The 20,903-nt window shown below is 56.5% G+C and overlaps 1 protein-coding gene and 1 long non-coding RNA gene across 2 annotated transcripts in view; one reads left to right on the top strand and one right to left on the bottom strand.

Moving 5' to 3' along the window:
- The window catches only part of MGAT5B (alpha-1,6-mannosylglycoprotein 6-beta-N-acetylglucosaminyltransferase B), a 74,333-nt gene extending 67,623 nt beyond the window's left edge, over positions 1-6,710 (top strand). Inside the window, 3 exon segments of the mRNA XM_058703532.1 lie at positions 3,356-3,430; positions 4,621-4,877; positions 5,165-6,710. Coding sequence (XP_058559515.1) covers positions 3,356-3,430; positions 4,621-4,877; positions 5,165-5,363 — 531 coding nt within the window. The 3' untranslated portion in view covers positions 5,364-6,710.
- On the bottom strand, positions 650-2,149 carry LOC131497340 (uncharacterized). Its single transcript, XR_009254907.1, has 4 exons — positions 1,504-2,149; positions 1,142-1,362; positions 892-960; positions 650-774 (listed from the first exon to the last, which is right to left on the bottom strand). It is a non-coding gene; the product is annotated as an uncharacterized LOC131497340 (long non-coding RNA).
- Positions 6,711-20,903: the final 14,193 nt, after the last annotated feature.

Genomic DNA, 20,903 nt, shown 5'->3' with positions numbered 1-20,903 from the left:
ACACAGCTGTGTCACAGCCTGCGCCCGTCGGTACTCGTCACGGACACGGGCAGGTCGACCTGCCAGGTGGCTGAGCCCCTGGAACCTCCCTGAGCAGTGAGGGGGTGACGCCCTCCACTCCGTTCTTCAGCGTCAGCTTGAGGCAGTCTCTGCTGTGAGTCCCTCCAGGCCACAGACCGTCTTCGATCGGGTTCCTCCAGGAGGTGACCCGGGGGCACAAGTCGGTTATTTGGAAAGTGATCCCAGGAAGGAGCGTCCCGGAGTGACAGAATGAGACGGTGTCTAACCGAGTAGGTCACCCCAGCTGGCCTCTGGCCCTCAGTGCTGGTGGGGACCTATGGGGTAGGTCACATCCCAGCGTGACCTCCATCGCTGGGTGGATGAGGGCTGCACCTGGGGACCCTCGCAGGGCGGAGCCAGCCAGAGACAGTCGTAGTGGGCGAGGGGCTCCCCAGGCGGCCTCATCGCAGGAGAAAAGCCGGAAACTGACCGACCCCAGCCCCCAGCGGTGACACACGGCCCATCCTGCGTTCCAGGTGGGCGTGGCATGAGAAGGGCCCCCCAGCCCCCATCCTCCTCCCGCTCTTCCCCTCCCCTTGAAAAGCAGTCCTCCAAGGCTTCTAACCCAGGGGACAAGGTCAGGGGGTAGAGGACATACCAGCAAGCCCACCCCCAGGGCTCAGGTCCGGCCCAGCCTGCAGGAGACATCGCTAAGCTCAGGGAGCACGTGGAAATATGTTCCGTCCGCAGAACAGAGCCGGGCTGTGGGGGGGCCTGTGAGTGAACGTGCTCTTCCGTTCGTGGGTTCTTTGCGGTCGGACACCCAAGGAATCGGTAACGGACGCTGCCCTGGGGAAGGGCCTGGGTGTCCGGGATGGGAGGAAAACTTACCTTTCGGTGTTTTTTCTCTTGATCTTTTTGTTTTGTTTTGTTTTGTTTTGCTCCAACGTCTGTTTAATTCTGGGGATGAGTTAATTAAAAAAAAATCACAATAACAAAAGGGTCAAGGAACCAAGGTTTTGCCCATCTGCCAAGCGGAGACTGACGGGTGGTTTCCCGAACCTGCCCGCCTGCTGCCTTCAGCCCCTCCGGGGGTCCCGCCACCCCCGCCTGCCTCCCCGGGCGGTTCACACCCCCTTACCCAAGAATCGCCCGGGCAGGTGTTTAAAATGCAGGTTCCTGGGCCTGGCATCTGATATTAAAGGACCGGGTGTGGCCCTCGCAGCTGCCTTTTCACCAAGCAGCCTGGGTATGTGTCCCAATCCTATTTTGGAGAACTGATTTGGGGACAGCCGGCAGGAGCCGAGAGGACCAATGAGGGCCACCCTCAGGGGACACAGCTTGTGGGGCAAATCCCAGGGCCTTTCACAGGGAGAGGGAGGAAGAAAGGTGAGGAACGGGGAGGAGGTGAGAGAGACCCCGTCACCCCCCCCCCCCCGCCTCCTCCCTACAGCGCAGGACCAGCACCTGCCAGCCTGTCGAGACGGATTACACCGTGAGCACCTGTAATTAGGCCTAATGGGGGTAATTTCCAGGCAGGCTGGCTCCTCTGGTGGAGATTCATGGCAGGCGGGACGCGGCTGGCTGATGCGAATTACGTGTGATGTGGGCTTCAAAGCACAGCGGGAGTGACTCGGGGTGGGGGTGGGGGGCTGCTGTTGTGGAGCAGGCCGAGTGGCATTTGGAGGGGAACTCTCTCCTCCGGGCGGCGGGGGAGTGGCTCTCTAGCCGGGGCTTGAGGTCTTGTACCCTGGAGGTGTCCAGGGAACCGCTGGGCAGGAGCCGGCTGCCGGGGCCATCGTGGCCATCAGCCCCAGGGCTGAGGGCAGGTCGGGGCCGGGCCGTGCACCGCTTGGGGCCGCAAAGGCTGCCGGTGGCTGGGGTATAGGACCTGGATTCTCTCGGGTTCTGGAACCGCCCGCGGATGAAGAATAGTGCTCTCAGCTGCAGGGAGAACGGGGGACAAGACCAGATGGGTGGGCTCTCGTCCCGAGAATCTTCTGGAGGCCTGCACTCGTTTCAAGGGGAGCAGCTGCTGTTTCCCTGGGCTACCCCCTCAGCCTGAGTGTCGGGGATGCCCCCCAGGCAGAGGGCCCAGGATGGGCCTCCAGCCCTTCGAGGTGGGGTCTACGGGAAGCAGGACCCCCCCCACCCCCCCCGTGCACCTGAGTGCCCGTCTGTGACGGGGGAGGGAGGCCGCTCCCACTCGGGGAGAACTGTCAGATCACAGCACCTGGAGCTGCGGGCAGGGAAAGGGCGTAAGTTGGAATCGGGCTGGGCCGGGTGTGGCGCCCACACCCCCACGTACACACAACACACACACACACACACACACACACACACACGAACCTATGAGATGCGCTTTGCATCTTATACACACACGTGCACACACACTGGGGAGAAGCGAGGTCGGAGGCCCGAACAGGCTGCTCTCTGAGTCTGGGATGGGCTATCCCCACGGCCCTGTCCAGCCAAGGTGGCTGTGTGCCGGGGTCACCAGAGAGGGCTTGGTCAGGAAAGGTAACTGGCGAGGGGGTGGGGTGCCCACTCACGGGCGGTGGGCACCCCCTTTATCACCGTGTCTCCCTATTCCCCTTGCTCCTCGGGCCCCAGCTACTCGGCTCATCTGCTCATCCCCGGTGCAGGCTGCTCTGTAACCGTCAGGTACTCGGACAGATGGTCTGTGGCCTCTCCGTCTGGGGGCTCGTGTCTTACGTAGCTCCCAGGTGCCTGGCCTGGGCAGGAAGCCTTACAAATTCTCCTCGCCCCACCTGACCGGGAGATGCCCCTGTGTTCCTTTTCGTGAACGTTCTACCTTCTGGGCAGAATGTACGGGCAGAGCTGGAGGTGCTACTTGCTGAGCACCTACTGTATACCGGGCATTGTGCCAGGCAGGTCCCGGTTCTCCAGGGGGCCTGTAAGCTGGGAGACACGAGGGACAGATCGGAAATGATGACACAGGTGCCACCCAGGAGAGTGGTCCTGGACAGGAGTGGGGCTGGGGCTCAGGGAGGGCTTCCTGGAGGAGGCGTCCCCTAAGAGGGGAGGGTGAACCCATCTGGGCTGGCTGTGGGAAGGGCAGGCATCACAGCCCAGGAGGGGATGGGGGCTGAGCTTTAGGACAAAGGGAGGGCAGCCGGGAAGGGGGCAGGCAGGGGGTGGGATGGCCCCCAGGGCCACAGGCAGGTGTTCCAGCTGATCCGGGTAGAGGGGCCGGGTTGATGGTGTGGGGGGAGGGGCTTCCGGGCGCACCAGATTTTGCCCCCAGTGCTGAGCAGGGCTGGCCCCCAGCAGCCGGGTCGGGGAGGGGCCCGGCGCTCCTCCTCCCCCATGTGTCCGCCCGTCTCTCCCACAGGTAGACCCCTACCTGCCCTACGAGTACAGCTGCGAGGGTATGCTGGAGCGAATCCACGCGTACATCCAGCACCAAGTAGGTGGGCCCCCCCGCTCTCCGCCCCCAGGGGTGGGTCCTCCCCAAACCCCATCAGCCCCGAGGAGGGGGCCTAGCCCGCTCCACCGTCTGAGGACGCTGTCTCCACCCAGGGCTCTGTGTCCGTTCAACCCCCGCCCCTTCTTCACCTGTCCGTCCGGGTACTTTCCCCGGAGATGATGCAGGGGAGCGGTCCTGCACTGCTCAGGCCAGGAGGCCAGGCCTGGGGGTGAGGTGGGGCGGCCCTGGGCGTCCAGCTCGAGAGCCCAGCCCCATACCGCAACACAGAAACAGACTTATTTTTACTTTGAGAAAGAAGTCGTGGACAAGTCTGGTAACTGATTGGCTGGTGAGTATGGAGGACCCCCCCCCCTCCACCCCCAGGGATGAGACTGGGCTGGGGACCAGGTCCTCCGCCCTGAGAACCCAGGGGATCTGAGCCTCCTGAGGGCCCACGGGTGGTCCTTCCAAGCTCTAGGGCCCAGCTGGGCAGCGAACTACAGGAAGTTGGCTTTATAACTACTTGATATTCAGACCGATAGCGTGTGGCCGCTGGCTGCACCTTGCCCCCAAGCCCTGAGGGCTGGAGGGTGGTTCTGGACCACTGCTTCACCACAGGAGCACTGAGGCCTGCAGCAGAGAGGGCTTGGTGGGGTCAGGGCCAGAAGCTAGACCCTGGGACTCTCAGCTCCCAGCCGCCCTTTGGGATGTCATCAGGAAACTCACAGGAAAGCATTTGCTGGGCCCTACGGGTGGTCCCTGGAACTGATCCCTGCCGGGAGAGCCCTTCCGGCCAGCACCAGCCCCCCCCCCCCCCCCCCCCCCGACCCCAGTCCACACCGCAGGTGGGGCACACGGGCCTCAGGGTAGAAACCCTGACTCTAGCCAAAGTATGAGGTAGCACAGGGTGGATCAAACCTTGCCATCCAGCTGTGACGCCCTGGGCAGATTCCTTGACCTCTCTGAGCCTCCGTCCCCCGCCCCCCAACTGCCGAAATAGCTGGAGGCATAGTGGTACCCTTTTGATGGGGTTGTCACGAGGGGGAAAAAAAATGGCATGATGCATGGCGGTTGGCCTGGTATTTGAGAAGCTCCCCATGTGGTACGATTGTTGTTGTCGTCGTGGCGAGGCCACACCCCCCGATGTCAGCGTCCCATTTCCCCTTCTAACGCCCGCTTTCCTCCTGCAGGACTTCTGTGCAGCCCCAGGCCCTGTCCCGCCAGGGGCCCGAGCCCCACAGAGTCCCTTCGTCCTGGCCCCCAATGCCACCCACCTGGAGTGGGCCCAAAACGCCAGCTCGGCGCCCGGGGCCTGGCCCCCAGCGCACTCCCTCCGAGCCTGGCTGGCCGCCGCTGGGAGGGCCTGCACGGACGCCTGCCTGGACCACGGGCTGATTTGCGAGCCCTCCTTCTTCCCCTTCCTCAACAGCCGGGACGCCTTCCGGAAGTGAGTGAGCCCCCGCCCCCGCCCCCACCTGCCTTCCGTGGGTGGCCCAGTGCAGCACGCCGGTTGGTCCTCGTGCCATCCCTGCCCCGCCCCCTGCCAGCCCCTGCCCTCCACCCCTCCCTGAGCCTCTTCTAGGTCCAGGCCAGGAAGGCTGCCCCGGGGGTCCTCCTGGTGGCTCAGCCTGCAGCCCCACCTGCCCTTCTCTGTCCCCGGGCCTCCTGGAAACGGGGAGGGGAGCGGGCGGTACGAGGCTGGGGCAGTGAGCGCCGCCCGCCGTGCCTGTCCAGGCTGCAGGTGCCCTGTGACAGCACCGAGTCGGAGATGAACCACCTGTACCCGGCCTTCGCCCAGCCCGGCCGCGAGTGCTTCCTGCAGAAGGAGCCGCTGCTGTTCAGCTGTGCCGGCTCCAGCACCAAGTACCACCGGCTCTGTCCCTGCCGAGACTTCCGCAAGGGCCAGGTGGCCCTGTGCCAGGACTGTCTGTGAGGGCACCCGCCCGTCTGGCCCTCCCTGCCGCAGGAGAAAGCACCAGCAGATTCCCAGCTCCAGCGACCCGCCCGCCCCTCGACGCCCCCAGACTGGAGCTTCCTTCCTTGGCCCGGAAGTGGCCCGGACAGACATGTTCGCGGGGAGGGTGGGGGGGGGGGGGGGGGGCAGCTTGTCCAGGTGCCGGGTGCCCGCCCCAGGCAGGCTCCTCGTCCTCATCCGGGGGCTCGTGACAGCGTGGTGGCCAAGCAGAGGGCCCCGCTGGCAGGAGCAGGGGGTCGGGGCCCCTGGCTTTGTGCAGGGCCCCTGTTGGACCAGATGGAGAGAGGGCCCTGGTCCTTCTCGGGCCCACGATGGGGCCTTAGGATGTATGGGGAGGGAGCAGGGGCCGTACTTGCCCGATGACCCACTGAAGGGTCCAGAGAGTGATGTGTGAGGGGTCAGTCTTGTCCCTTTGTGGTCAAGAGGGACAAGGGACGGGGGGAAGGCCAGGCCGGGGGACCCTGCTCATGCCTCCTCTCAGCCCCATCCCGCCTGCCTTTGCAACGCCCCCCCCCCATTCTATACTTGGGGGGCACAGTGGGAGTGCGGGGGGCCGCCTAGACCCTGGGTTGAACCGTCTCCCTCTCCCGCTCGCTCGAGCTCTCTCCACTTCGGGCTTCTGCCCAAACTCATCTTGGCATGACTGTGACTCCAGGCCATGGACTTGTCCCCAGAGCCTCAGTTCCCGGCCCAGCAGGCTCTGGGACCCCCACCCCTTAGCATCACTTGTAGGCAAAGGCTGGGGACGGAGCTGTAGCCCAGGGTACGTCCAGTCTAGTCCCTGGCTTCCCAGGCCCCCTAGCCCCCAGGTAGGCCCCCCCACCTCCCCCAGTGCTGCGTGTCCCTATCTCCAGCCTCCTCTAGCCTCCAACCGCCTCTGGACCCAAGCATCATCTCTGTGTGGCATGCCTGCCCCGGCCCCAGGACGCCCCCTCCTCCTCCTCCCCAGGCCCAGAGCCCTGCCCGAATAAACAGGTCAGGCCTCCAGAGACACTGCCACCCCAGCCCCTTTTATAATCCCACCCCCCACCCCCCCCAGCCAGGCCTGACCCTCCACCCTGCCAGGGAGGCAGCCCAGGGCCCCGAGAACCGGGAGAGGGGAGGAGCGAGCCGGCGTGGGGCCGAGGTGGGGTGCCTCCCAATGCCAGACCCCTCTCTGGGCCTGGATGGCCCCTGTAGCCGCAGAAACTCAGTGGTCGCCAAGGACCTGGCCCGTCGGGGGAAAGCAATAGAGACACTCTTTTCTCTCTCTCTCTTTTTTAAAGATTTATTTCTTGAAATAATAAATATTTTATTGGGATGTGAGGTGCAGAGAGCAGTGTGCTGTTTCCTATCTTTTCCTGGGGCGGCCAGGGCGTGGCGGGGGCGGGGGGGGGGGGGGGGGCGGTGCGCGGATATCCTGGGGCCCTGGGCCCCTGCTGCATGTGTCTCTTGGAGCACACAGGGTGCTTGGGGCTAGAGAGTCGGTGCTCCCTGGGTCAGGCTGCCCAAGGGAAGTCCCTGCGGGTGCCCCACGCCATGACTCCAGGGACCCTGCTCAGCAAGCAGGGCTGTACCCGGTTCTGTTCACCTCGGGCTGGCCCCCGCGAGGTCAGAGAGCACAAATAAATTTTGATAAAAGCCCGAGTCAGATCATGACAAATACTGGCTAATACTGTACTTCAGACACAGGGCTGACGGTCGGACACACAACCTGTCATTTTTTAAAAATTTTAATTAATTTATTTTTTCAGTTTTTTTTAATGTTTATTTTTGAGAGAGAGAAAGAGACAGAGTGCGAGCAGGGGAGGGGCAGAGAGAGGCGGAGACACAGAATCCGAAGAAGCAGGCTCCCGGCTCCCGAGCTGTCAGCACAGAGCCCGACATGGGGCTCGAACTTACGAACCGCGAGATCATGACCTGAGCCGAAGCCGGACGTTTAACTGACTGAGCCCCCAGGGGCCCCTCTACTTATTTTTAATTGATTTTTAATTTGCAGTTTCCTGATGGCCTAGGATGCGGGGGCATCTCTTCGTATGCTTACTCCCCATCTGTGATCTTCTCTGTGAGGTGTCTCTTCAGCTCTCCTGCCCAGTTTGCAATCAGTTCTTTGTTTCTGTTGGGTTTTAAGAATTCTTTGTACAAGAGCCTACTTCTGAATGTTCTCAAGCTTTGAACTCGGGCGGGGTGGGGCGGGCAGAGGGTGTGGGGCGCTGGCCAGCGGGAAGGGGAGAAGGGGACCCTGGGAAGAGCCTGCAGGCCAGATGTAGGACCAGATGCCGGGGTGGGGGAGGCTGTGAGTTCTACGGCCCTTCCCCCCTGGACCGGTGCCCGGCCCCCCTCCTCAGCGCCCACTGGACAGGGGAGGAAGTAACGGGCCCAGGCCGGCCTCTCCACCACCCCCGTAAGGTGATGTCATCCTCCTGCTGACAGGTGAGGAAACCAGTCTCCGATGACGCCCCTCCCCAGCCTTTGGAATCACCGGGGGAGCGTCCGCCACCCCCACATCCAGGCTGCATCCAGACCAGTGAAACCCAGTCTCTGAGCAGGGCCTGGCATCCGAAGTTTGAAAAAGCTCCCCTCCGGGTGTTTGTACCGAGCATCTGATGTGAATCCCTGGGCTGACATCCAGAAGGGGTAGCTCCTCTCCGCAGCCCCACCTCCCGGCTCTGCTCCCAGAGGGTCGATGGGGTGATGGGGTCGAGGACCTACCCTCGGGAGGCCTCACTTGCCCTGCCCCTCCCTCCCGTCTCCACAGCCCAGGGCCCGTGGGGGTGCGGCCAATGAACCTGAGAAGGAAGAAGGAGGAGGCTGGGGCCAGCCTAGAGCAAAGAAGGCACACGGGCCCCAGCTGACTCCAAGACTTGAGTCCCAAGTTCGAGGGCAGGAGAGAACCCTGGGAGGCTGTTGACAAGCACCCCTCCCCAGGACTGGGGAGGCTGGAGGGCAGCGGAGGGGGCAGGGTGCCCTGCGGTCTCTGCAGAGACCTGGGAGGCATTGCCAGTTTGGTTTCCTGCAGCCGGAACCTGGTGGGCTCAGCTTCTCTGCGTCCCCGCACCGCAGCTGACCGCTTTCCCTTTGCGATGCCAGGGGCCCCTCAGAACCCCAGCCCGTGGCTGTGGGACCCCACCTAACTCTGTGCTTCTGGCTCCTCCTGCACGAAGTACGGGAAATAGGGCACACAGGGGGGGTTGAGGAGGAAACAAGGTCGGGCAGGTCTGGGCCCGGGTACGAGGAGGGAGGTGAAACAAGAATGGGCAGTAGGGGGGCTTCTGGGCTTGAGGCTCAGGACCGCCTCCAAGTGCTCCGGGATCAAGGGGCTCATCGCCCCTTCCTGGCAGCTGAGGGCCCTGAGGCTCCCGACCGCCGCTGCCCAGAACCGCCGCTGCCCAGAACCGATGCCACATATTCTGACCTCAAGCCTGGAGGGTCTTCTCCCGGCCACAGCTGCTGGGCGGGGCGGGGGGGGGGGGGGAGGCTGTGCTTGGGTAGAACGAGATGGAGAGTATTGTGGGTTGAATTGTGTCCCCCAGAAGGTATGTCAAAGTCCTAACCTCCAGCACCTGCCAATGTGATCTCATTTGGAGAGAGAGCCTTTGCACGCGTGATAAAGTTGGAGCCCTACTGGATGGGGGTGGGCCCAGAGTCCAACGACTGGGGTCCTGAAACGGGAGGGACAAGGGGCACCTGGGGGGCTCAGTCGGTTCAGTGGCCGACTTCAGCTCAGGTCGTGATCTCACGGTTGGTGGGTTCGAGTCCCGCCTCGGGCTCTGTGCTGACAGCTGGGAGCCTGGAGCCCGCTTCGGATCCCGTGTCTCCCTCTCTCTCTGCCCCTCCCCCACTCTCTCTCTCTCTGTCTCTCTCTCTGAAAAATAAATAAATCAACATTAAACTGTGAAAATAAAAATAACAACAGGGACACTTGGACCCAGACACACACGGGAAAAAGCCATGTGCAGAAAGAGACAGCCACAAACAAAGCCATGCCAAAGACTGTCACCAGCCCCCGAGGCTGTAAGAGGCCAGGAAGTCTCCTCTCCTCCAGCCTCCCGAGGAGCTGCCGACACTCGGGTCTCAGACCTCAGGCCTCAGACCTTGGGCCTCCATAACGGAGAGAATAAATTTCTGTTTTTCTCTCTTTTTTTTTTTTACTTGTTTTTCCTTTTCCTTTTTCTTTTCTTTCTTTTTTTGTTTTTAGTTTTTTTTCAAGTTTATTTTGAGAGAGAGCGTTTGAGAGACAGTGCGCAAGCAGGGGAGGGGCAGAGAGAGAGAGAGGGAGAGAGAGAGGATCTCAAGCAGGCTCCGCACTGTCAGCGCAGACCTGCTGCGGGGCTCAAACTCACGAACCGCGAGATCATGGCCTGAGTCGAAGTCGGACGCTGAACCTAAGACTGAGCCGCCCAGGCGCCCCAAATTTCTGTTGTTTTAAGCCACCCAGTTTGTGATCATTTTTTTTTTTTTTTTTTACAGCGGTCACAGGAACCTGTTCTGTTCCTGTTCATACAGAACAGGTCAGATTTCTGCTGCCTTTAAGGACGGATAATCACAGCAGAGGGAGGTCACCACCAGCCCAGAGGCTTGAGCTGAGTGTCCCCAGGGTCATGAGCCAAATGGCCCCTGGCCAGACGGTTGGCCCCAGCACACAGCCCAGCCCGTCTTTTCTCTGGAGGGCAGGACGGTGGTTGCTCTGTAAAAGTTCCAAAGGAAAAAGAAGGTTGGCCCCAGGGATGCTGGCCGACTGTGGTCCACACCGCTGTCCCCTCCAGACACACACAAACACCCAAAGCCGGGGGCCCGGGGCCTCTGGGGGCAGCACCCAGGTACTTGGAGCAGGAGGGGGACGTGCCTGGAGCCTGACTTCCCAGCTTGAGTCTGGGACCGCAACCCTCCAGCTGATTGAGCCTTAGATGGCCTCCCTCTGACTCTCTGCTAAAAGTAGCCCAGCCCCGGCTTCTGCACATATTTGGATATCGGGCTCCAGAGACTCATGATGCCGGAGGGATAGCGAGGCAGATTCTTCCCATGTTGGGTGTGAAGCCAACTCCTGGTCATTTGCTTTCCTGGTCAACTCCCAGCTACCCGCGCCAGCCCTGGCCGCCCAGGCCTGACCCTTTCCTTGCGGACTCTTTGTCGGGGGGAACCCAGGGCTGGTGGGGGCCTGGGCCTTTTTGGCTTTTGGAATTTCGGGCTGGGGCAAAGCTGCGAGGGCTCTGTGGGAAAACACGAGACACCCCCGGAGGCTCCGTACCCTCGTCCTAGTTCCCCCTTGTCCCTTAGAACCTTCACCTGGACACATGGGTTGTGGTGTTTCTTTTACTTCCTGGTGTTTTATAAAGCAAAGCTCTCCATGGGGCACCTGGCTGGCTCAGTAGGCAGAGCGTGCGACTCTTGATCTCACGGTTGTGAGTTCGAGCCCCACATTGGGTGTAGAAATTACTTAAAAATAAAATCTTTTTTTTTTTTTTAAGAAGAAAAGCTTTCCAGTTATCTAGGGTGATATGGGGTTAAGTTGGCGACCTTCCAAAGGGGGGTTTACATTTAAAGAGTGGCTTCTCTCGTGGACTAAACATGTGCTCGTGCACACACACACACACACACACTAACTTGGGCCTTGGAATCGGCCGGCCCTGGGCTCAAAGTCTGTCTTTGACACTTGTCACTGGCTGCAACCTTCAGCAGTCAACTTCTCTGAGCTTTAGCCCAACGTTTAGGTAAGTTCGGATGCAAAAATTTTTTTTTTTTAGTTTATTTTTTGAGAGAGAGAGCGGGGGAGAGGCAGAGGGAGAGGGAGAGAGAGAATCCCAAGCAGGCTCCGCACTGTCAGCGCAGAGCCTGATGCGGGGCTCGAACCCACAAACCGTGAGATCATAAACTGAGCTGAAATCAAGAGTCAGATGCTTAACCGACTGAGCCCCCCCGGGGGGCCGCTGGGTAAGTGCAGATAATACGTATTAGTATTGATTCTCATTACTGCCGTAATGAGTGGCCGCAAACTTAGTGGCATAAAACAACACTAATTTATTATGTTATTATTACATATTATTTTTCAGTCAAAGTCCAAAATGGGTCTCATGGCTAAAATGAGGTGCCTGCAGGGTCACGTCCTTCCGGAGACTCTAGAGGAGAATCTTTGTCCCCTGCCTTTTCCACCTGCTAAGGGCCACCTGTGTCCCTTGCCTTGTGGCCCCTTCCTTCATTTTCAGAGCTGGCGATGGCTGGTCGAGTCCTTCTCACATCTTATCACTCTGGCACCAGCTCTCGTGTCTCCTCCTTCTGCAAATAAGACCCCTGTGATCACACGGTACCCCCCAGATAATCCGGCACAATCTCCCTATTTTAAGGTCAGCTGATTAACAATTCAAATTCTGCAACTTGATTCTTCCTTACCACGTGTGCTAGTCAGGGCTCTCCAGAGAAACAGGAGTGTAGACATATATAGACATCTACATAAGTATAAAGAGAAAGAGATTTATTTTAAGAAGCTGGCGTACGTGATTATGGAGAGCGACTAGCACGAAAATCTGAAGAGTGGGCTATCAGGCTGGAGACCCGGGGAAGAGCTGACCGTGTAGCTCAAGTCCGAAGAACATCTTCTGGCAGAATGTTCTCTGTCTCAGGGGAGATCAGTCTTTTGTTCTACTCAGGCCTTCAACTGATAGGACGAGGCCCACCCACACCCTGGAGAGCAATCTGCTTTATTCAAAGTCTACCTATTTAAATGTTAATCTCATCCAATCTCATCTCATCTATGTTAATTCTCTCATAGAATCATCCAGAATCGTGTTTGACCACATATCTGGGCACTGTGGCCCAGCAAACCTGACACACAAAATGAACCATCACATAATCTAATCTAACATATGCATAGGTTCCGGGGATTGGGACACGGACATCTTTGGGAAACCATTATTCTGGTGACCACAACCACCTCTGTATTAGTTAGGGTTTTCTAAAGAAACAGAACCAATAAAATGGAATATATATGTATATGATTTATTATTAGGAAGTGGCTGATGTGATTAAGGAGACTGCCAGGTTGGGCCAATGGTTTTAAGCATTTATCTGAGTCCAAAGTGCTAAGAACCAGGTGAGTGTAAGTTTCAGTCCCAAAGCCAGCAGACTTGAGACCCAAGAAGAGGCAATGTTTCAGTTCAGGTCTGAAGATGGAAAAAGACCAATGTCCCAGCTCAAGACAGTCAGGAGGGAGGAGACCCCCCCCACCCCTTACTCATAATAGGGTCAGCCTTTTTGTTCTTTTCCGGTCTTCAACTGATTGGACACGGCCCACCTACACTGGGCAGGGTAGGGGGGGCATTTGCTTTACTCAGTTTACCAATTCAAATGCCAGCCTCATCCAAAAACACCCTCGCAGGCATACTCGGAACAATGTTTGACCAAAAACCTGGGCACCCCGTGGCCCCATCAACTTGACATATAAGATTAACCATCATACCTCCTGCAGGGAAGTTTTGAATCCTATCACATAGCAGGGTCCTGGGGCTGGCTAGCTCCCACTGGCCTGCAGAGGTGCTTGTTAAATTTTTCAGGAATTTTACAAGCCAGTTGCTAAATTGTTGGTATCTCGAAACTGGCCGTGGTGGGAGTATCTATACTGTGCAAATTGGCACGCGTTACAAATCAGGGCTTTTATGTGTCATTTGCATTTTCTTTTCCAGAGAGTGGGTCTATCCCCCACGCAAGGTGGCCCAGCCACTGTTCCATAAGTAGTGATTCTCTTCCCTTTCCCCCTTCGGCCAAAGCCACAAACCATCCCTCCCTGATGAAGCAGCTTCTTTGTAGGCGAAGTCTCACCCTGGTGGAGGGCCCCCCCCCCCCCCACGCCTTCTCCGCTTTCTTTCACACTGTGGTCTGGAGGTCCTGGCAGCATGGCCTGCTCTCTCTCCCACCCCAGGCCCAGGCGAGCCTGGTCAGGGCTGACCCAGGCCACTCCTCAGAGCCCCACTCATCCAAGGGTTCGATGGGCAACGTGACGCTGTGGGCCGAGTGAGGCCCTGCTTCCCCCTAGCCACGCTCAAGAAAATAACTAATAATAATCAATGAATAAACTGTGTTTATGGAGAGCGGTTTACCACAAAAAGCCTCAGGGTACATTGCACTCAAACATAATTAAAAGTGGCGTCTTTTAAGCATTGATTTGAAACAAACAAACAAACAAACAAACAAAGTTGGCTCTATTGCCCAGTGCGGGTACCCCCCCACCTCCCTCTGATCCTGGCTTTGCGGATGGACCTGGAAAGGTGGGAGCGAGGGTCCTCATCATGGGGACAAGGGTGCAGCAGGGAGGCCTGGGAAGGGTCCAGGGGAGTGGGGCCCCAGCGATCAGAGTTGGTCTTCAATTCTGGGAGGGCTGGTGCCCTGTGGCCACCAGTGGGGATGGAACCAGATGCCCTAGAAACAGGGGCCCACCCTCCACGAAGGGGCGGGACAAAGCCCCAGGAGCCAAGCTCAGACCACTTGGCCCCTGTGTGCCAGTTGATTACAGAGGGAGGTTTCCCTGTTTCCTTTTCTCAGTGAGCTGGGCTCCTTCCCTAGCCCGTGGTGGTCCAGATGCACTCCTTCATTCAGCAAGTGTTTATGGAGAAGTTACTACATGTCAAGCACTGTTCAGGGAATACGGCTGTACACAAACGAAGGCACCCCCTGTCATGGAACGTATATCGTGTCTGGTAGAACACAGACAACAAACTAATACTGAACGCCTGCTATAGAGAAAATCTCTAGCAAGGAGGAGAGGGAGAATGGGCGATGGGAAGGTGGTGAGAGGTTTATAAGAAGACCTCTCACTGAGACGACATTTGGGCAGGAAGCTCGAGGAAGTGAGCCAAAAGGAAGAGCATCCCGGGCGGAAGGATCAGCCCGTGCAAAGGCCCTGAGGCAGTTGCGAGGTGGAGGAAAGAGACTTGCATGGGTGCCACAGAGCCAGAGAGAAGGAGAGTAGTGATCAGAGTCCATTCTCTCTACAAAGAATCCTAAACTCCAGCCCTGTGCTGGCCTTGGACTAGACCTTTGAGTGGTTGATCCCCAAATGGAGAGGCATTTAAATGGCAGGGAGAAATGCTTTAATGAACCCTGACCTGCCAGGGCTTCTGATGATCGGTCAGGTTGGGGACTGCACCCTAAGAGCCTGGGCATCCCAGGCTTGAACAAAGACAGGTGGAGCCTGGAGAACCCATCCTTCTACATCCCCCAACCTCTCAAGAGGCCCTCAAGGTCGGTCTGGGAGGCAGCTTCCCCCAGGGACTGCCTCCCACTCAGCTTTCCATCTCTCTCCAACCCGGTCCTCTGCTCGCTTCCTGGCTACATCAGCCTTATTCTTTTCCTGTTGAGACCCCCTTGGGAAAACCCACCACATGAGGCTATGAGTCACTCTCGATAATGATTTCATCCTTCCCCTTCTCTTGGGGGAAAGGATGGAATTAACAGGAGACATCAGGGTACCAGGGCCCCTCCCAGAGTTCAGCCTGAGAACGTGGACCGTTGGCAGCTGCCCTGCTCGCTTTTTCTCTATATTTCTCTAAAGTCAGGAGACGCTTATCCCTCTGAGTCCCAAATAAAGCTCATGAAAGCTGTGTTAGGACGACAGAGGACCCCGGATTTCTGCCAGGAGTGGGAGAAATAGGAAGGATTAGAAGGGTGTCCACGCCTGTTAGAGTGGTCACTTGGCTGTCCCCAAAGGGTGCTGTGCTGAGAGCTGTGGCCCCACCTCTCTGCTTCCCCCTCATCAGTAAGCTGTCGTTTTAAGAATCCTACCTCCGGGAGAAGGCGGGAAGCAGGGCAGGTGACATCTCATTGGGAGGTCATGTGGCACTGGACAGGAAATAAAGGAAAAGCAAAATCTTTTTGCCCAGGTTCTTAGCCTCATGGGGTCCTGAAATTTCAATTACCTTTTGATAAAAGAAACAAAGTTTGCTCTGACCCAGAAAGTAGCAAGGGTCATACCTAATTTTGGAAGCTTCCAAACAGCTGGCTTGGCCTTGTTTCCATTCATCCTACCACCCATCCATCCATCCATCCTTCCATCCAACCAGCCATCCATCCATCCATCCATCCAGCCATCCATCCATCCATCCATCCTTCCATCCAACCAGCCAGCCAGCCAGCCATCCTTCCATCCATCCATCCATCCATCCATCCATCCATCCATCCTTCCATCCAACCAGCCATCCATCCTTCCATCCAACCAGCCATCCATCCTTCCATCCAACCAGCCATCCATCCTTCCATCCATCCATCCATCCTTCCATCCAACCATCCTTCCTTCCTTCCTTCCTTCCACCCGTCCTTCCTTCTGTCCTTCCTTCCTTCCATCCACCCATCCTTCCTTCTGTCCTTCCATCCATCCTTCCATTAATTAAAAAGCAATGTCTGCGTGCACAACCAGAGCCAAGCACTGTGAGTTAAGCCCTCAAGACGTAGCTTTGTCCCCTCTGTCTCTGGAGAAGGAAGGCTACTTGAATGTTTAATGCTCCAGCAGAATTACAATTATGAAAAGCACACACTGCAATTCAGGTTTAGGCTGAAAGTATTAATTTCCTGGTTTTAATTATTCAATAGAAATTAATGAAAATGTGAGAGGAACCTCAGAGGAGCCACTAACCAGCAGGAGTGGGCATGGGCAGAGGAAAGTTGCCAAAGTGGAGTCTGGGGAAGCGGGCTCAACTCAAAGGCCGAGGGTCCCAGCACCAACCCAAGACTTGGAGTTTGCACTTTCACCTAGGGGTGGGGGTGGGGTGGGGTGGGGAATGCACTGTCTCCACCTGTGCCCATCACTGTGGCAGATCCAGATGCTGGGGAGATGAAGAGGACCCAATTCTGCCCTCAGGGAGCTCACAGACCATGACAGGGACAGATGAGTGGCTTTCCCACCCCACCATAAGAGCTCCAGCCCCGGTGTGACGGGAGCACAGGGCAGGGTGGCTCAGCTGGCCAGGGGCAGTGCTGGGAGTGGGGAAAGGAAAGTCTTCCCCCAGGGGGAGACTCCTGGCAGAATTCCAAGATCTCTCCCTCTTGGGCGAACTCAGAAAAACCCCCTTTGAACAAAGGCACTACTCTTAGGTCAGGCAGCATGTGTCATCTGTTTTCCCTGGAAAAGAATTCGAATTCAGAGTCCACACCAAGGGGCAAGGGGAGTATGTTTTGAGTCCAGAAGACCGAATTATTGAGGAGTGGGCAGCTCTGGGGCTGGGGGCACGCAGAGAGTAGCTTCTCGGGAAGGATGTGCAGATGGGTCCCCAGAGCTCTGGCCTTGGGAGCCCTGGCAAAGGAGTACCCACACCCAAGCTGAGCTCCAGGCATACAGCTGCCAGTCTTTGAATGGGCCACGAGAACCTTGGATGATGAGCATCTCCATGGGGACCACGTGGGGATAAAGATGGGGGCTTCGCCATTCTTGTGTGACCTCTGAGAAGGCAGAGGGCACAAAAAGTGACCAACTCCAAACTTCTTGCCATGTCCAGAAGCAGGGTTTGGAGTAAGCTTTAATTTGATTTAGCAAAACGTTATCTTTGTCAAGAGAATGAGAAGACAAGTCATAGATTAGGAGAAAATATTTGCAAATGGCACATCTGATACAGGACTGTGACCCACAGGGCGCCTGAGTGGCTCAGTCGGTTGAGTGTCTGACTTCGGTTCAGGTCATGATCTTGGGGTTCATGGGTTCAAGCCCCGCACCGGGCTCCGTGCTGACAGCTCGGAGCCTGGAACCTGCTTCGGATTCTGTGTCTCCCTGTCTCTCTGCCCCTCCCCCCACTCACACTCTGTCTCTTTCTCTCTCAAAAATAAATAACCATTAAAAATTTTTTTTAAAAAAAGACTGTGATCCAAAATATGCAAAGAACCCTTAAAACTCAACAACAAGAATATGAACAACCCTACCAACTAGCTCCCACAGATCTTCCTCGTTGTCCTTTGCTCTCTGCTGTGATCATAAGTAGCAGTTCCTTGATCACAGGCCATTAGATTTCAAGATCTCCTTTAAAAATTTTGGTGTTTGTTTGTTTGTTTTAATCAGGGTTTTTGGTTGCGAATAACAGATGTTGCCCTGGAATTACCACTAGAGCTGCCCATCACTGGTCTTGCTTCTTCCAGAGAAGGAGATCCCTTCTCTGATTGGTGGAGGTGAAGGGGCGTCTCTTCTCTGATTGGTGGAACTGCGTCAGGTGTGTGAGTTCCAGCTACAAGGGTGTCTGAGAAATTGACCAGGGCGTTGCCCATGCCTGCCAAGCCAGGATGTTCCCAGACTAAGGAAGGGCTCAGATGCTGGGCAGAGAGACACAATGACAGATGTCTACAACACTTAACATAGAAACTTTGGAAAATCTAGACCGGTACAGACAAGCAAGTAAAAAACCACCTACTCTACTGTTCCCTCTACTGTTAGTTTCAGCATATTTCCTCCCGCGTATTCTGTGCAGATACGGATATGTTTCCACAGCCGATATCCTCCCATCTCTGTGGTTTTGTTTCTTGTCCTTTTTCCCGAAGGGTAGCACCGTATGCTACCCCAAAATATGCCACTTTGGCGTCGGGATTATTTTGAGCTGAAGGCGACTGAGAAGAAGCAGGCACAAGAAAAATTCTCTGCTCTCTCCCTACTTGCCTAAACGCAGGATAAGCATTTGTAAAGGTGTTGCCCCCGCCCCGCTACCAGAAAGGAAGACACACGGACCCTTCCCAGCCCAGAGAGGCACCGGAGGAGTCTGGCTAACAAACCCTGTGGAAGGCAGCCCCTATGTCTTCCATCGGCTTCCGCATATATTTGCTTCCCCACAATTTACTGTCCTTAGCAGCTCAAAGCCCTTGGTCTTGTCACTTCTCTACAGCTTTGTTGTTGTTTTGTTAAAATGCTGTAGAAGCCAGAGTTCCAACCCCTTTGAGTTACTCCTCGCTGGGCGCTCCCGCATGTTAACCAACTCTGGGTTGTTCTCCTCTTGTGAATCGCATAGACCCCAGCTGGAGGCCCTAGGAGGCTTTTCCTCCCTGCGTTCCTTAACAGCCTATCACAAGCATTTTACTTTGTCCTTAGAAAGCCTTGGTTAACGTTATTTTCACTAGCGGCATGATCAATTCCACCTACGGAGCACAGGCTGCAGCCCCAGTGAGCCATCTCCAGCCCCACCTCGTGGTAGGAGGGGAGGGTCTAAAGCCAGCCCTTCAGTTGGGAGATGACTTGCAAGAGCTTGTCCTGGCTCGAGAAGGAGGCCACGCACAAGGCAATGAGTGATGCAGAGGGGTCAAGTGTGCTGGAGCAGGGAAACCTGAGCCCAGAGGGAGGAGAGAGCTCTGTGGGCCGTGCTGGGCAGAGCAGGTGGGATTTCAGCTGTGCCCGAATGTTAGGGGCCACCAGGTTCCCTGCAGGCCAAGGCTAAGGGACATGGGGGGAAGAAGCCGGGCTCTGAACAAGGGCAGACCTGAGCTTGAATCCTACCTTCTGTGAATCTCCGTGTCCCGGTTGGAAACGTAGGTATTTCCGCAGCACTCGTGTCCTGGGGCTGTTGAGTGGACACCAGTGTCTTCCTGGTGACCCAGTATCTTAGCCTTGTTTCTATGGTAACAGCATCCCTATTTTCCTCGGGAAGTCACCTGTCTCCCTTGCTGGGCCTTTTTGGGGACATATGACCCAAAGCAAATCAAAAGCTCCTGCCTCTCCCCTCCCAGGACACCAACCATGATCTGCAGTCACCGGCCCAGGAAGCTGGCCTTCCCTAATTTTTGCGCCCTCTTCCAACCTCACATCAACCACAGAGAGCCCAGGATGCACCTCTAACCCATCTCCTAGGACCCCCTGCGCCTGGCTAGGGAGCCGCTGTCGGGTGCCCCCGAGTGAGTCTTTTCCTTCTGTTTCACCAGGAAGTTTCCTGCCTGGGTTTCTGCCAAAATGAAAGTGATGGGGCTGCAGCAAACTGAATCCATAGTATTTGCCTGCTTGGCACAATGCAATGGCTGATTGCCCGTGGGCAGCTTGTACATTCATTTCAGTATTCCTGACTGTCTGCGTACCTACCCTACGCTCCTTTTTTATTTTTTTAAATTCAAGTTAGTGAACATACAGTGTGGTCTTGGTTTCAGGCGTAGAACCCAGGGATTCATCCCTTAACATCCGAGACCCAGAGCTCATCCCAACAAGTGCCCTCCTGAATGCCCATCCCCCATTTAGCCCATCCCCCCACCCAACGCCCGGCCAGCGGCCCTCAGGTTGTTCTCTGTATTTAAGATGTTCTTCTTTTTTTTTTTTTTTTTTTAATGTGTATTTATTTATTTTGAGAGTGGGGGAGGGCCAGAGAAAGGACGAGAGAGAATCCCAGGCAGGCTCCACGCTGTCAGAGCGGAAGCCTGACGCGGGGCTCCATCCCATGAAGCCGTGAGATCACGACCTGAGCCGAAATCAAGAGTCAGACACTTAATCGACTGAGCCAAACTGAGCCACAGTTTGGAGGTGGGCACTGTTATCATCTGTCGTGTTATAGGGGAAGAAACTGAGGCACAGAGAGGCTAAGAGGCTTGCAGAAGGACTCACAGCAGGGTGTCTGGATTTGGATGTGGGAATCTGGTTCTGGATTGTGCCTCTAAGAATACTTGAGCTCTTGGGGCGCCTGGGTGGCGCAGTCGGTTAAGCGTCCGACTTCAGCCAGGTCACGATCTCGCGGTCCGTGAGTTCGAGCCCCGCGTCGGGCTCTGGGCCGATGGCTCGGAGCCTGGAGCCTGTTTCCGATTCTGTGTCTCCCTCTCTCTCTGCCCCTCCCCTGTTCATGCTCTGTCTCTCTCTGTCCCAAAAATAAATAAGAAATGTTGAAAAAAAAAAAAAAAAAAAAAAAAAAAAAAGAATACTTGAGCTCTGTTACTTCTTAGCTAACCCCACAAAACAGGCCTGGTATTTACAGATGAGAAGCACAGAGTGGTTCTGTAACTTATCCCGGCACACGAGGCTGCTAACTGGATGATTCTACAACAGGACGGACAGCTGTCCCCAGTAGTGCTGGTGTGTGAGGGCACCGGTCAAATATTAATACAAATCATGGCTAATGTTTATGGGGTACTTTCTAAGTGCCAGATCCTGAGCCAAGTGCTATACCCAGATCAAATCATTTACCCCTCCCAAAGGCCCTACAAGGCAGATAACTAAGAATATATTTTTAAAATTTATTTTATTTTATGTAATCTCTATACCCCACGTGGGACTCAAACCCACGACCCCCAGATCAAGAGCCGCAAAGGCAGAGAATTTCATTATCCCATTTTACAGACAGCAAGACTTGGAGGCACCCTGGGAATAAATTGGTTCTCTCTTCATCTCTGGACTTATTTGGGGCTGAGCTTTGCAAGCTGCGGTGCCTCCCCCAGGGCCCCCATCGGGGTCTGCCTTCAGATCTGCTGTGCGTGCCCCCGGGCTCCCCCGAACCCCCAGCCCGGGCCTCTCCACCCCCACCACAAAGACTCAGTCCCTGGACTTCCGAGAGGCTGGACACCGGACACAGACTGACCTCCACGGCCGATCCCTCC

This window comes from Neofelis nebulosa, chromosome 16 (genome assembly GCF_028018385.1).
Source record: "Neofelis nebulosa isolate mNeoNeb1 chromosome 16, mNeoNeb1.pri, whole genome shotgun sequence".
NCBI lineage: Eukaryota > Metazoa > Chordata > Mammalia > Carnivora > Felidae > Neofelis > Neofelis nebulosa.
The sequence above is the reverse complement of the archived record's forward strand: the minus strand, read 5'-3'. Positions and strand labels throughout refer to the sequence as shown.